Source organism: Chamaea fasciata, unplaced genomic scaffold (genome assembly GCF_029207755.1).
Source record: "Chamaea fasciata isolate MVZ Bird 193981 ecotype frontalis unplaced genomic scaffold, bChaFas1.0.hap1 SCAF_16, whole genome shotgun sequence".
Classification (NCBI taxonomy): Eukaryota; Metazoa; Chordata; class Aves; order Passeriformes; family Sylviidae; genus Chamaea; species Chamaea fasciata.
This window is the reverse complement of record NW_027094101.1, coordinates 13,819,774-13,834,985: the sequence shown is the minus strand read 5'-3', so window position 1 is coordinate 13,834,985 and position 15,212 is coordinate 13,819,774. Positions and strand designations below refer to the sequence as shown.

The 15,212-nt window shown below is 46.7% G+C and overlaps 1 protein-coding gene across 5 annotated transcripts in view; it reads left to right on the top strand.

The window, feature by feature from the left end:
- MGRN1 (mahogunin ring finger 1) overlaps positions 1-15,212 on the top strand; it is a 49,202-nt gene that overhangs the window by 21,378 nt on the left and 12,612 nt on the right. For all 5 annotated transcript variants that reach the window (XM_066198446.1, XM_066198447.1, XM_066198448.1 and 2 more), the window contains exons 5-8: positions 5,244-5,361; positions 8,377-8,443; positions 11,360-11,412; positions 13,674-13,721. In XM_066198446.1, coding sequence (XP_066054543.1) covers positions 5,244-5,361; positions 8,377-8,443; positions 11,360-11,412; positions 13,674-13,721 — 286 coding nt within the window. The remainder of the gene's footprint in view (positions 1-5,243; positions 5,362-8,376; positions 8,444-11,359; positions 11,413-13,673; positions 13,722-15,212) is intronic.

The window sequence follows — 15,212 nt, the reverse complement described above, 5'->3', positions numbered from 1 at the left end:
CTGACCTGCTTCTGAACAGCTCAAGACCCCCAGTATCTTCAGTTCTGTTTATTTTTCTGGCTGTGTCCATTTTCTTTAGTTTTGGAAATCGGGTGGAACGTGGACGTGTGTGAACTGTACCTCAGCTACTCACTAGTGATTGCCCATAATGTAATTTCCCTCCAGATAAAGGAGAGGGTGCTCTGCACTGCATTTCCGTTGTGGGGTTGGCAGCAGCTCATAGAGAATAGTTAAAAGACTCCCAGTTGTAGCCTGCCTTCTCCTGTAATAACTGGTTCATGTGTTTGTACCTTAGATACCCTTGGTTTGGGAGACAGGTGTGTTTTTGGAGCAGGCTGCAGAAATATTTGTATTCTCTTTTTGTGAGTGCTCCACTGCCTGTGAATGCATCGCTGCTTTTTCTGGCAGAATCCTAGATGTGCACATCATTAGCCTGCTCCTGGGAGGGCCCCTGGGACTTTTCCAACTGTAGGTGTCCTGCTGACTAGCAGGAAGGATTGCGCAGTTCAAACATGACAGCAGCGGTTCTTTCCTCAGGGGAAGAAGTCAAACCAAGCCTGTAGCTGGAAGCACTTAAAAGAGCCAGATCTGAAGGCATGAGCAATCCAGGAAGATCAGGAACTGGTGATAAATATGATGTGAGAGGTTTAAATCTTGCAGCCCGTTCTTATGAAAAAGATCTTCCTTTTTGGACAAAATAGATTCTCTCCCATATTCCAGTGCCATTGCCAAGTTCTATTTTCTCAATATAAAGAGAAAACAGAATGAAAATAGGTCAGTGTAGCTCTGCAGTCCTTGCCCTTTCCGGGGCCGTGCTGTTTGTGTTGCTGATGTGCAAATGGATTTATTAAAAAAACAAACCCCATTTCCTTGTTTGTTTTGCAATGCCCCAAACCTCCTCCCTCAGTCTTCTGGGCTGATGGGGGACATGACACTGCAAGGATTCCCTGCTCTGTCAGTGTGTGGAAGTTTGAAGAGTTGGGTCACAAAATGAAATCCAACGGGTGGCTCAGCACACGGCTGTTTTCATTCAAGCTTGCATAGGAGACAGAGGACTCAGATATTCCTTTGGTTATTTAATGGCCTCTGTCTGTTCAGGGCCTTTGAAAGGTGCTCTTGCTGCTTTTGGCTGTGGTGATTAATATGAATTCTTTGTGCAGAGATTTCTTCTGTGTGAAGAAATCAGAGGCGAGTGCTGGGTTTTGCTAGGAACAAGCCTTTATGGCTTTGATCCAGGCACACACCAGTCCCCAAGGGAGCACTCGAGGGTGCAGAGTTTACAGGCTGGAGAGCCAAATTCTATAGATTTCAGCAAGCAGACAAACCCTCTGTCTGTCTTTAGTTGTGGCCTTTGTGCCTCTCTGTGTAGCTGTTGTGTGAGCTTTGAAGCCTGGCTGGAGCTGGGAGTGTGGTGCTCCCAGCAGCTGGAGACAGAGCTCTGCAGGGGCTGAAGGGGAATGTGGGCACTGGGGTTTTGGCTGCCTGGGGAGGGGGTTGTCTCTTCCTGGCTTGAAGTGGAAACTCGGTCCTGGAGGAAGCAGGAGGGAAGGAGAAGACTCTCAGAGATTGCAGTCCAATGCCTTAGCACCTGGTTAACCTCCAAACTCCTTGTGGGAGCCTCTCTGGGGTGGATCTTGTCTAATTCTGATTGAGACCCAGGGCTATGGCTTTCCTGTAGTTTGGTGGTGGTTCTTTTATCAGTAGTCACTTAGAGTTGAAACATTTGTTCAACTTCCTTCTTCCCCAAAAGCTGACCTGTGGGATCCTGCCTCAAAATGAAAGGGGAATAAGCAGGTGGGAAAGAGAGGAGGGGAGGATACTTGTTCCACATCACCTCCTGTCCCCTTTGAACACCAGCAGAACTTGACTGACTCCTTCCTCATCACCTGTAAGAGGACATGGAGCCTGCTAGGCAGTCACAGCCTGTGGCAGTGGCAGAATTGTTTCCTGAGTACTCTCTGAAACTCTTCTTGCTCTTGGCTCACTACAGATTGCCATGAAACACGTTTAGCTGCTGCTAAAGAAAGAGCACTCTTGTTTTGTCTACAGGCTCTTCAAAGCACAGGTTCTCACAGCCATTTCTAGTCAAAAGTGTTACCTAGGGGCAACATTGCTCCATGCATCCTGCTTTTCCTGAGGAATGGGGTCTGGACAGTGTTCTGTGTAAGTCAGGCAGCCTGGCAAGGAGCCTGGTGTGGCACTTCTCAGTCAGGGGTCCCAGTGTGCTGGTGGGAACAGGAGCTGTCCTTTGACTGCCCAGGCACAGCTGAGTGGGAATTTAACACTGAAGAAATCTGCAGAAGCTGGGGCTGATGCTCTGCTGAGAACTTCCCCAGGCACAGGCCAGGGATGAGGGAGGAGGGGAAACACCCCAGTGAGCGTGTAGCAACAGAAATTTAACTCTGCTTAGCCAAACTCTAGCATAGAACTTTTGTCTGTGAGCTGCTCAGGGTCTGCAGGTGCCCCAGACTGAGTTTCTCCATGCAGGCAATGAGTGCTTCTCAGCTGACAGAGGAAGAGTGAGACTGGGGAATAATTTCAGTTTGTTCCTCTTCTCTCAGAAATCACTGTGATATGGTCACAGGGCCTCTCATCTGCTGGTTCTCTGATACACAGCTGGCTTTGGAGGTAGAAGGGTTTGACACGAGGGAAGAAGGAGTCAGTGCAGAGTGTAGTTTTCTTTTTGTGAGTAAAGGTGTGTCACAGAGCTCACAGGAGGACATGGGCTGCATGAACCCTGAGGACAGAGCTGGGGACTGCTGCTGCAGCCAGCAGTGGGGTACCTTGGGTTGCTTGTGGTTCTCGTGCTGTCAGGGGTACCTGAGCAAACAAACAGGTTTAAAATAATGTGACCAAGGATTTCTGTTTGGTTCTGACCTTATAGGACAGACCCCATCACTTTTCCACCATCCTGAGCTGCCAATGGTCACAAGGTGGTTTTTTCCTGCCCTGGATGGAGGCCTGGCCCAGTGCAGTCTGAGCAACAGCAGCCCAAACATTCAGCTTTCATACTTCATGCAGAGAGAGGCAGCGTGTTGCTTCTCAGCTGTCCTTTATTTTTTGATGCATGCTCTCCTTTTCTGTACCACATCTGCCCAGCTCTACAGAGCTTCCCTGCTATTGTTTGCTGTGAGCCCCCAGCAGCACAGGCGGGGAGTGGATGACTGAATACAGCAGATTCCAAGCCAAGGAGCAGGGGATGGGTAGAGGGCCCTTAAACCCTCATATGCAGGATATCTCCTTTAAAACAGCTTGTCAAGTTTCCCTCCTGTGTAGCACAGGGAGCGTTGTCTTGTGCAGGGAACCTTTGCGTGACATTGGAAGGATGATCCTTTTCTGTGAGTCAGTCAGGGGTCATCAGACTTCCAGGGTATTCACCGGCCCACTGGCTGCTGGCTGGAGGTGTTCAGAGTTATCTGGGTGTTCAGATCCATGTCTGACATGTTTTGGCAATGGGGGCCAGGCAGTCACACAGTCTGAGGCATAAAGGTCACTTGGGGAAGCCTCTTTAATAATTTTGTTCTACTCTTCAGCTCAGAAAATCTATGTGTCTGGTTTATTTCTTTTCCCAGGGACCCTGCGAGTCAATGTGAGTATTATTCTGCCCTGTCCTCCTTGGAAGAGTGTTATTTGTTTTTCTTTTGCAGCCTAGTTTGGGTTTCTGGTGCTGTAAATGCAGGTCCTCCAGCATTCCTGGCACTCAGCAGCATCATGTTTACACCCCTTTCCCACCTCCACTCTATCCTCTGCACTTTATTTCCAGTAAGTTCCTGACTTGCTGTCACCTTAGATAAGTCACTCTTCCATCCCCTGCTTTCCCAGCTGTGGAGGGAGAATTGTGCCTCTCTGCAGAGCTGGAAAGCTTTGAGAGTGCCACAAAAGGAGCTAGATACAGGCTTGCTCTATTCATTGTGCTTGACAACTCAGTAAATAAAACTTCACTCAATTGCTCGCTCTGTAATTCACGTATAAAAGACCTGTCATTCTGATCTCCCCCACACCATGCTTGAAATGCAAAGGATGGAGTGAGACCTTCTAGTAAAGCAGCACAATTTCTGCGCAGTACAGAATGGGCTCTGAGGGTATTGTCATTAATAACTTAATGCACCTGCCTTGGCAGGAAAAGCAGAGCGCACAGGGTGAACCTGCCCTTTGTCATGACCTTCCAGCATTTAACGTGGATATTGTGACCCTTGACCTTCTGGATCCTCAGAGGGTGCAGGAACTGTTGCAGCTTTCCAGAGAAAGGAAGAGGATTTTCTTGTAGAGCTGGAGCCTGTCTTGTCACTGTGCTGAGGGAAGATGTTGCTGCAGTGTCTCTTGGGCAGGGGATCTCTCACCTTCTCTCCGGTTTGTCAGTATGCTCTGAACACACAGTTGGTAATTTGACAAGAAAGGCTTTGGTGGTAAAGGCAGCTTCAGCTGTTCTCACCCTGCTCTGGGGTTCACTGCCTCCTCTCCTGTCCTAGAACTGGGAGAGCTGTGCACATCGAGCTCAAGACATCGCCCTCCAGAAAGGGGGAGTGGGCAGGGAATTGTCTCCTGGGGAGGACAGCACCACGTGGGCTCAGGGTGCAGAAGATGGTGGATGCAGCTGTGGCCCTGTTCCAGATGTGTATCCCAGCCTGGCAGTGCTGGTGTTTCAGTGAAAAGCTTTGAGACAGTGACTCTTCTCTGGGTGGCTGGGGTGGTGTTGGTAGCCCTGGAACACCCCTGGGGAAGCAGAGGAGGGATTGAGGAGTGGATTGGAATGGCGTAGCAGGATGGTGGACACCAAGCAGGGTTTCCCACTGTGGAGCTGTCCCACAGAGGCACAGGAGTGATTTCAGCACTGTGCTGGGTAGTCTGTTCCCAGTGTTAGGTCATAGCTCGTTCTTCCTGGGTTTCCTGCAGAAATCAGGACTGTGCTGGGCTTAAAGCCAGCGTTGCCTAGGCCATGGATTTAGGGAGCAGGCCTTTGCTAAGCTGCTGCACCCCCCTGTACTCCAACACCCGGGCGGGTCAGTATGGACACGATCAGACCTTGCCTGTCTGCGCTGCTTTCTCTTTCCTGTGCTCACCTTCTTGCTTTGACCTTTCCCTTCCCTCTTTGTGTCCCCACTGAATGGCTGCCAGCCCCTGCCAGCTCTGCTCTTAGAGCTGCCACTTGTGATTCCTGAGAGGCCGACGGGCGGGAGTGAGCGAGAGCCGAGCAGGGAGCAGTTGTTTGTTACAGCAAGTTTTCTTTTTCCCCCTTCCTTCAGATACAGCACAAAGAATCCCTCCCTGCAGTCCGAGACGGTTCATTACAAGAGAGGGGTAAGCCAGCAATTCTCCCTGCCTTCCTTCAAGATTGATTTCTCAGAGTGGAAGGACGATGAGGTAAGTGTCTGCTCAGTGTCCCCTTCTTTCCACACCCGGTTGTCCCAGAAGCACTGGCCTCTGTTTAGTGCCATGAAGTTATGGCTGGAAGACACTTTCTCCCAGCTCCTCTAGTGTGCCCTGGGAGGAGCACTATGGGAACTTGGCAGGCAGATCAGGCCAACTGGGAGGAAATCCAGAGAAGTGACTTTTGATATCACTGATCAGCTGATTTAGGAGGGAGGCTGCAGGGATTGGCACTGGAGGTTTTCCTGGATAACCTGCTTTCCTTGGCCTTCCTCTCCCTGCCAGCCAAAGAGCTTGTGGGAACTAATGTCTGTTGTGATCTCTGTTTTTGTGGGTTTTAGTTTTAAGGTTTTTGGGAGGTCCTCTAGAACAGTGGTCTCCAGAGTGAGGTGCATGCAATACAGTTCATCGAGGTGTGGCAAGGACTTCAGAAATACATGTGTATAACCCATAGGTAATAAACACACACATTGGGACTATGTGCTCAAAGCACATAACTGCTGGGATAAATAGTCAGAATAGTTTGGAGACCACTGCTCTGGAAGAGTCCTGTTCTGTTAAAGGGCCACATCCTGCACTATTATCTGTAGCAGTGCAGCGTTGTGAAGAGATATTCTGCTGGGGCAGATTTACACTGCTGCATCAATGCTGAATAAGGGAATGTTTTCCTCTTCTTAATTTAACCCATAACTGCAAACAGACCAGGGCTTGGTTTAAATTAAGCTTTGTGGCTACATACCAAGATTTGTGGAGTCCTGTTAATTTTGGTATCTTTAGTGTCTGCAAAATTCCAACATGGGCAGTAAGCCTCTCGTTTCTGAGCCTTCAAACTTTGACCCAAAGGCTTCCCCTGCACATGGCATAGGGGAGGAAAGCCTTGGTCTTTCCCCTGCTCTGTGAAGAATTGTGATAAGAGATTTCAAAGGCAGAGTAGTTGTTCTGCAGCTACTGCTAATATATTTGGTTTTGTGGACCTCTCTCCCAGGAAGTGCATACTGATAATGGTGTTCATTTCCTGATCCAAGCCTGTGGAAGTGTATTGTATACGTGAACCTTGGTAGATAACTCTGCCTATTACAAAAATACCCAAAAACCAGAAAAGAAGAAAAAAAGGAAAAAAAGGGGGGAAAAAGTAATCTTTCATGTATTTGAAGGGTTGAATAGCTATTGTCCTGAAGTTACAGTTACAGCTATAATCAGTCCCGTGCCTTAACAAATGCCATGGTGGTTACCAAGAGCCTGCAGAGTCTGGTCTCCTGATGTCTTGGCTTCTCTGCCAATAGATGATTTCACAAGTTCAGCCTACAAAAGCCTGGAAGAGCTGCTTTTCAATCCCTTCTGTTGTCTGAAAGAGCTCAGTTCCCTTTCTTCTTAAAGAATTGAGAAGCTTAATTTTCACTTTTGTTCCTGTCAGCAAGGTTTTAACTCAAGTACTAAAGTCATATCCCTTTGACAGCTTAAAGGAAAAGTGAGTTTCCAGCTCTCTTTGCTTGTTCTGCTGCATCCTCTGTTTCCTCTTTTTTCATTGGTATTACTGAGAGCTGGAAAAAATGTGGGACAAGCACTGTGTTTCCAAAGTTTCCCCTCCCGTGCCAGCTCTGTGTTACATACTGGTCGTTGTCCTAAATCTTCCTAACTGGCCACCAAAATGCAGCACTTCCATCTGAGACAGCTGGCAGTGTCTTAGCTGTGTACAACTGACATTTCAGATTTCTTTCCAGCTTTGTTATTGGTGTTATTCAAAACCCCCAGATTTATTTCATATTTTTGCTTAGTGTAACACTCGGATATGACATAGGTCTTGGCTGGGGAAGAAGGGAGATTGATGTTATGTTGGGTTGCTCTGTGAAAAGCTTTATAAAAGTTTATTTTTCATTTACTGATTTGCTTGGAAATTACAGAGTATGGCTTGTGTCGATTGAGTTGTGTTCAGGGCCCTAAAAATGAATGTGAAATGGTGCCTTAAAGAGGCCTTTTGTTCGAGGACACTGGAGTTTATATGGTAAAGCAACCTCAGTTCTGTGATGTGACTTTCCCTTCAAATGGTTTATCTCTTGAGGGACTGGTGCAAGTCAGGCTGCAAATGATGCTGGGGCTGTGGCAAAGTGATGGAAGCCCCAAAGCACTGTCTGAACGGTGCTGCAGCACCTGCAGTTGGGTCTCAGTTTTCATGGAGAAACTGAAAACAGATTACCTGGAGCACCAGGGATTAATGTCATCTCTTTTTTTTCAGTCTTGGCAAGAGATGAGACAAAACATCCAAGTCGGTGATTAACAAAAACAACAGAAATCCAGTCCTGAGCCACTTCCATTCCTGGCTTAGGACAGTGTTTGTAAGGTTGCCTTTTCCTTGTATTTCTAAAATGACACGGAGCTTTTGATGTGTGTTAATGAAGTGTAGGGCAAAGGGAGAAACTGAGACTGTTTTCCTTGCACTCAGATTTTCACTCTCCCCAATGAGAAGCTCAAGGACCTGCATTTCATAACATGTCAAGAGATGAAAATCAGTCCGGTGTTTCCTTAAAGTGTTGTGTGAGCTGGAAGTTTTGCAGACTTTCCTCTTATGTCTTCAGGAACTTCCTACCAGAGCCAGAGTCTCTTTGTGGTGTTGGGAGCACAATGTGCTGCTGTGCTGAAGCCAATATATCCCATCATATGTAGGCAAAATTGTGACACTGGATATATCTTGAGAAACTTGTCCTACTTCAAATCACTCAGAAGACTTTTAGGACACGTGAATTAATGAGAATTAAATACCATTTGGAATTCAAACTGAGATCCTTTGCTTTGCTGGTGTTTAGTGCCACGTCAGTGTATGGATGTTGTAATTGACTCCCTTTTAAAATGGGTGCCTGGAATTTTAAATCCTCCTGCTCTGTTGTGTCCTTTTGAGACCAGGTGCTGGGGTTCTGTCAGAAGGACCCTCCACTGAACTAACATGATCTCCACTGTTGTCTTCAGGCAAGTCTGGTGTGAATTGTGTAACCTCAGCTTCTTTCTTTCCCTCAGCTGAACTTTGACTTGGACCGTGGCGTGTTCCCTGTGGTCATCCGAGCAGTGGTGGATGAAGGGGATGGTAAGAACTGATCTTCTGTTCCCATGGTCTTCTCCTGGCTCTCTCTGAGCTTCTGTGACCCCTTTCAGGACTGGCCTCCTTGGGGAGCCTTTCCAGAATAAAAATATTTCAGGAGTTCACCATAACTTCCCTTTATTAGAAGGGCCAAGCTAACCACATAAAAAACTATACTTTTAAAAATAGCATTTATTTTTTTTTACAGGAAAAATGGCCAGGTATTTAGTGTTGGAATAGTGTTCAGGAAAGCTCCTAGCTCTGCCACCAGTGCCAGGCACAGAAATCAGAGCAAATGACATCCTTGATTGTTGGATTTTGCTTTTGCAATGTATGGGTCAAAGAGGGTGGAGCTGGTCTTTTCTCCCTTTTGGAGGGGTCAGTTGTCTTCCTAAAAATCTGGAAATGGGCAGAGAAAAGGAAATGGCATTAAAATGCTCAGATCACTCTTCAGCCAAATGCAGCTTCATTCAGCAGTTTGGAATTATGCTTTTTCTGAGGATGTTGAATGGTTGTAATGAAAGAGCATAACCTTTCAGGAGAAATAATTGTTGATTATTTAAAAATAATGACTAATCATAATTTGTAATTATGATTAATTGATGATTATTTTTAAAGCACACTGCTGTTTTGGGGAGGGTAGACCAGTGAATATTTAGAGTATTACTTTTAGATTATTGCTCTCCTTGCATGGTATTTCCCTTAGGGGATGTGTGCTTTTGGGCTCATCTGGAGTGTCAGCAATGAACAATGAACAAGGAAGGGCACAAGGAAGTCACATTTTCTTTGAAACTGGGAACTTTTATGGTCAGCAGGACCAGCATTTCACTTCTGTAACTTTTTGTACAAAATTTAAGATAATTTGAAAAGAAAAAATCCATTGTTGATCACATTGTTCAGGTCAGTTGCTTGCTCAGTTTTTTATGTTGTAGATGTGAAAAAGCCCAGAAACTCATTGCGTTATTTTACAGTCTTCCAAGCAGACAGAAATAGAACTGAATAAGCCAATTGAAAGTGTGACTAACAAAGCACAGTGCAACATAAAGGAAATTGCTTCTAAAGTGCATCTATTTTTAGTGATTTCAGGCACCCTTAGTAAAATCGACATATATGTGTATTTCTTGACCATAAATATAAAACAGCTTCCTCTGTTTATGGAACTTCTGGCAAGGTGTTTATACTCTCTAACGCTGGGCATGTCTAGAAGGATCAAAAATAGAACAGGAGGCAGTATGGGAAGCATACATTTATGCACATACCATGCTCAGTCTTAGCCAATAATGTACTCCCATCTATTTTAATAACCTAGAAAACCAACTGCTTTTAAATCCCCTCCTGGAAAGAGTATCAGCACAAAAAAATGTGTGACATTTGAGCAAGATTTGAGGAAATTGTGTATTTTGGTTCTTTTTTATAAATGATGGGACTGGAAGGAGCTGGTGTGCTGTGTTTGCAGCACCTGGAAAATTACAGCTGGCCTGGAACCGCTTGTGTTAAATAAGGTTGAGTGGTAAATTAAAGTAGCAGTCAGGGAGATGCTGGTTTGGACTGAACTCTGCCATGGCTTGCAGTGTTAGTCCTGCCCCATTGCTGCCAGTGGGGTTGTTCCCAGGGAGAAGCACAGAACAGGAAGGAGAGGTGCTGCACAGGGCAGGTCACACCACTCTGGCCACACACACACACTCCAGGAATGCACAGAGGACAGGAATTGTTACCTCTTCCCTTGGCCATTCAGACTGAGGGAAAGGACCTGAATTTTGTTTACTCTGAGAGACAGAGCAGACTTGCTCTTGGCTGGCAGTGAGAGGAGCAAGCAGATGAATTCCCAGTTTTAACCCCCTTTTCTGCATTTCCTTGTGCTCCTGATTCCAAATTGCCATGGCCAACCTCAGTTTCCCAGCAAATCTGGAGGCAGATCTCCCATCTCACTTATGGCTGTTTCCAGACATGGTCTGTGTGCCATAGTCCAGGGAATGGTTCCTCTCTTGTCTCTGCTGTTCTGGGAGCCCAGAGGAAGCTGTGGAGCTCCTTTCCCTTTCAGACAGAGCAGGAATTGCTTCCTTGGGCTGCACCTTCCAGGCAGGGCTGCCCACCAGCTCTCCTGCCTGTGCTGAGCACAGCCCTCATCACTCCAAGCAGCATGAGTGCTTCCATGCCTTCCCTTCCCTCTGTGGCTCCTTCACAAACTCTGTCTCCCATTTCCATACAATGAGTCTGAACAGGATTCAGGAAAAGGATCCAACCGACTGGAGCTCAACAGAACCTCAGAGTCCTGAGTGAGAGAGACTGGATTGTACCCCACCTCCTCTTCTCTCTGCTGAAGGAGCCAGGAAAGCAGTCCTGAAACCTCTGACAGCCCCTTCCCATTGCTGTGGGATTAAGAGGGAGCCCTCAAGTTTGGAAGAGGGAAAATGCTTGTCTTTGGGGAAAGCTGGACAGTGATGTTTCAGTGTCTGAAATCAGTATGAGAAATAAATGTTTTATAAGCATGTTGGACTAGACAGAAATAAAATGATGGGTAACAGGGCTGGAAATGCAGCCAATTGCTATTAAACCAGATAGATCTGTGATAAATTCAGGTAATTAAGCCCAGAAGTTTCAGGGTACAGGAGAATCCCACTGAGTGCTTTGTTTTACTGTCCCTTTCCAACCTCTGCTAACCAAGAGGGATAGTTTGGAGCACCCAGGACAATGAAGGCCTGGTTTTGTAGGGCCCACCACAGAACCCAGTAGGGGTTTTGCTCTTGCTCTGTTCTGAACCAACCTGATGACAAAATAAGAAAAGTTCTAAATGCAGGAGAAGATGAAAATAGAACAGATGGGAGCTCAGAAATTTTAAGTGGACTAAAATTCAGCTCAGGGTACTTTGATGCTTGTGCTACTTGAGAGGTTTAACCAGTTCTGCCCTTTCTCTTTTTGCAGTGGTGGTTGAGGTCACTGGTCATGCCCATGTTCTTCTGGCTGCATTTGAAAAGGTAAATGAGGGGTTTTTTATCCCTCTGTCCCTGTTCTTGGGTATGTAAACATTTTCACAGGTCATTAGTTTGTGTTTATGTAACACTTGGCACAGCGGAGTCCTGACCTGTGACTGGGCTTCCTGGGTGCTGCTGTAGAATGAAGAATCACTTGCAGCAGCTCCTTTGCAGCCTGTAATTATCATTTGTACCTGAGCTGGTCACTCAGGGAATGGCAGGGGCGTTTCCTGTGTGTGGAGACGGTGTATTCCCATGGAGGGTGGAAGGTGTTGGCCATGGCTGCTGCCATGCAGTTTTCAAGGGCTTCATGATTTTTGCAGAACTGGATCTGCTGTGTCCAGACCCTGTTGCACCATTGTTAGGCCTGAGTTTACACACAAGACCAAGCCCTCTTGGAAGGATTGGGATGCATCCTGTGTAAAGGCTGAGTTCCACTACTTTTGAGTGGTGTGTTTGATGTCACTGACCCCTGCCTACATGGTAAGGCCTTGTGTGCACAAGCCTTGATAGCAAACTCTCTTCCCTTGGTAACTGGACCCTGAAAACAGTTCCAATAGCCATAGCTGGACCTATCCATAGCAAAACCCTGTTGTGTCTGATTGTGGTAATACTGCAGACACATTTTCTGGGCAGGTGATATTTGTAGTGACATGCTGAGGTGAGGCAAGAGCTGGAAATGTAGAAGGGAGCAGCATCAGTGCTGTGCTGTTGGAAATTCCCCACTTCCCAGCTGGCAGGTGGCTGACTTCTGTGTCTCAATCTGCCTGATTCCTGCCAGGTCCTAATTCTGTTCCTCCGAGGTGGATAATGTGGATGGTGAGAAGCTGAGTCAGAGGGCACGGCAAGCACAGTCAGTCCTAAGGAAGCATATGACTGGAAGATGCTCTAAGTGTTGTAGGTTGCCTTTTTTGTTGGACTTGGTCTGTGAAGAAAGTGAGTTTTCCCCTGTTAGAAAGGCTGCTCTGAGCACTGGCTTTGTAGGTAGCTTTACTCCTGGAAATTGGACATCTGTCAGAGATGAGATGGAGTCACCTGCAGCACCCCTAGGACCAGGGCAGGGATGTTATTGTCGTTTCCTCTGGCTGATGTGAAAAAACAACACACTGGAATCTTTCAGTCATAGTTCAGCCACTTCTTACCTCTCATCTTCTACTGAATGCCTAAGACAAGATTAAAATCTCCCTCTTAATGAAAAGTCACAAGACAAAGTACATGTTGAGTTCCTCATCCTCCCTGTTTGGTTAAAATGTATTCCCCCATCCTTAAAGTAATTGCAGCTTTTGAAGTGTAGGTCCATAAATCCGGGGGAGATCCTTGATAAATGAGCACTGCTGATCCCCAGAGCTTGTTCAGAGGAAAAACAGACCAGCAGGACTTGGTTACTTGCTATTTGTATGTATCTTTAAGATCAGAAGAATAACCTTGATCCTGTGTGTAGTCTGACCTTGCATCTCCTCCAAAGGAGGAAACTTGTTTGCCTGAAAACAGGACTGTTTTGTCTGTGGTGTGATGTTGTTGTCCCTTCCTTCTGAGACTCCTTCAGCAAACGGATGCAGACCTGCAGCTGTTCACAGGACCTGCTGGAGCATCCCCTGAGTCTCCTTTGCTGCTCTCTAGGCTGTGGCAGGAGAGTTGGTTTCTTTTAGTTTAGCGGCCCTTGTGGATGGTGGGGAAAGTGGAACTGGCACATTACTCCCATCACTAATTCGGGCACCAGAATTGTTCCAGCTGTGCCTGCTGCCACTGAGCAAATGAAAGGCTCCCAGCTCTGAGGATGTGAGCACATGGGACTTGTTTCTGACTCCATCCAGTGGACAAACCTTGTTCTCAGCCTCATGGCAGCCCCTTGCTCTGTCAGGGCTCTGGCCTCGAGTGACTGTGTCACTTGGTGTTATTTAGGGTGTTAACAAATATCCCCCGCCAAGTCTTGCTGGACTGCCCAAAGAAGTGTCTGCACCCAGTTGGACTGCTTGCAACCTGAAAGCATCCAGTGTGCCAGGGGAGTTTTGTGTGGGCTCTGACCCACTTCAGCCAGGTTTAATTTGAGCCAAGTCCACCTGGCTCAGCACTGGAGCAGACCAGTAGCTCTCCAATGCCCTGTTCCACTAACTCTGCTGGGAGGGACTGCTGCCATCCAGGCTGTCCTGCTGATACACACCCCACTCTCCCCTTAGCTAGCAGACACCAGCTCTGAAATGAGCCCGTTCTGATTTGTACAGTGCAGCTATTTAATGCTTTAATGTCCTTCTTTTTCCTGCTAGCACGTTGATGGCAGTTTTTCCGTGAAACCTCTAAAACAGAAGCAGATTGTAAGTACCTGTTTCCTTTCTACTCTTGGTTAAAGATTTGCTGGTGTCCCACAGGTGCCTGGCTGTACCCAGTGGGAAGGTTTGGTATTCACTGATAGCCTGAGATCTCATCTCCTTAGCTCAGATATCGAAAGCAAAGGCAGAGAGGTGCTGGCAGCCCTTAATTTTGCCATTTTGTCCCCAGTCCTGGTATGGTGTGATGTGCAGAAGCTGGATAGTGTCTTATCAAGATTGAGGTTGCATCCAGTCCTGCATCCAGCCAGAAATACATAAGCAACTGCAAACTGCTAAGATTGGCAAGAATTTCACCTTCTGAAAATAAATCTGGTAGTGATTCTGCTGCAAGGATCAGCTTAAAGTGTCTTCAAGAAAGAGATGAAATTTTGGTGGTTGATCCTTTCAGCTCTAGCTGTGTGCTGAGTTTTGGCTTTAAATGAGTTTCACTTCATCTGCTTACTTGATAGCTAGGGATTTCTGATTGGAATTAAGTACCTTTTGCTACCAAGAAGGTCATTAAGTGCCTTAATAAGACACTCTGGTCTAAGATGTTCATTCAAGTTCCTGTGTCAGAAAAGAGCTAGCTACAAGCACTATCAGTAATCATAGCTCAAGGATGGCATTTGGAAAAACACACACCACCACTGAAACTGAGATAGCATCTGCACCCTTAGGAGAACAGAGGTGTAGAGTCTGTGTCTGGTGTAAACCATCTGTATAACATTGTACATTCTTTGCCATCCCTGCTTTTCTTTTGCTTTCCCCTCCCTGCCATTGCCAGGGTTGTGGGTATCTTTTTGTGGGCATTGATCAGGAAGCAGCAGTGCATGAGCTGAACTGCTCTGTGCTGAGATCAGTTGTAGTGTAAGCACCAACCTGTCTGAAGAAAGTCAGCATGGATGAATACAAACAGATGGATCAGCAGAAAACCATGACCTGGACTTGGCCAGTGGCTCTGTGTGCATCTGCTGGGGCTGTAAATAGCAGCGGAAGCCTTTGGAAGGATGATGTAGTGTGGGATGGGTTGGAGAAGCATGAAGGTGAAGCATTGTGTACAACCACCTGCTCCTTCTGAATTACTCCCACTCTGAAAACTTAGAGTTCTTCCCAGGAAGAGCTTTGTTGGACTGCTCACCCTTTCCCTACTGGGACAGAAGCTCCTCAGGATTTTTAGAGGGAAGAAGTCAAAAGGAATGCAGACTCCTGCAGAGACTTGGGCCTCTTTCTTCCTGACCTCTTCTGTGCTTTGAGCTGACAACTTCTGCACTCAGTCGCTCATCATGATCCTCTGAGGAATCAGGATGCTGGAACAAGGCTCTCTTTGAAATGCCAAGTTACAAAAGAACATCTCCCACATAATTGTTCCCAAACTTCCTGGGTGAGCTGTGAGCCGCTGCAGAGGGTTTTGCTCAGCAGTCCAACGGCTGATCTCATTGCCATGAAATGCAGGCCTAGAACAGATTGTCTGTGAGCTGCACACTGAGTTACACAGGG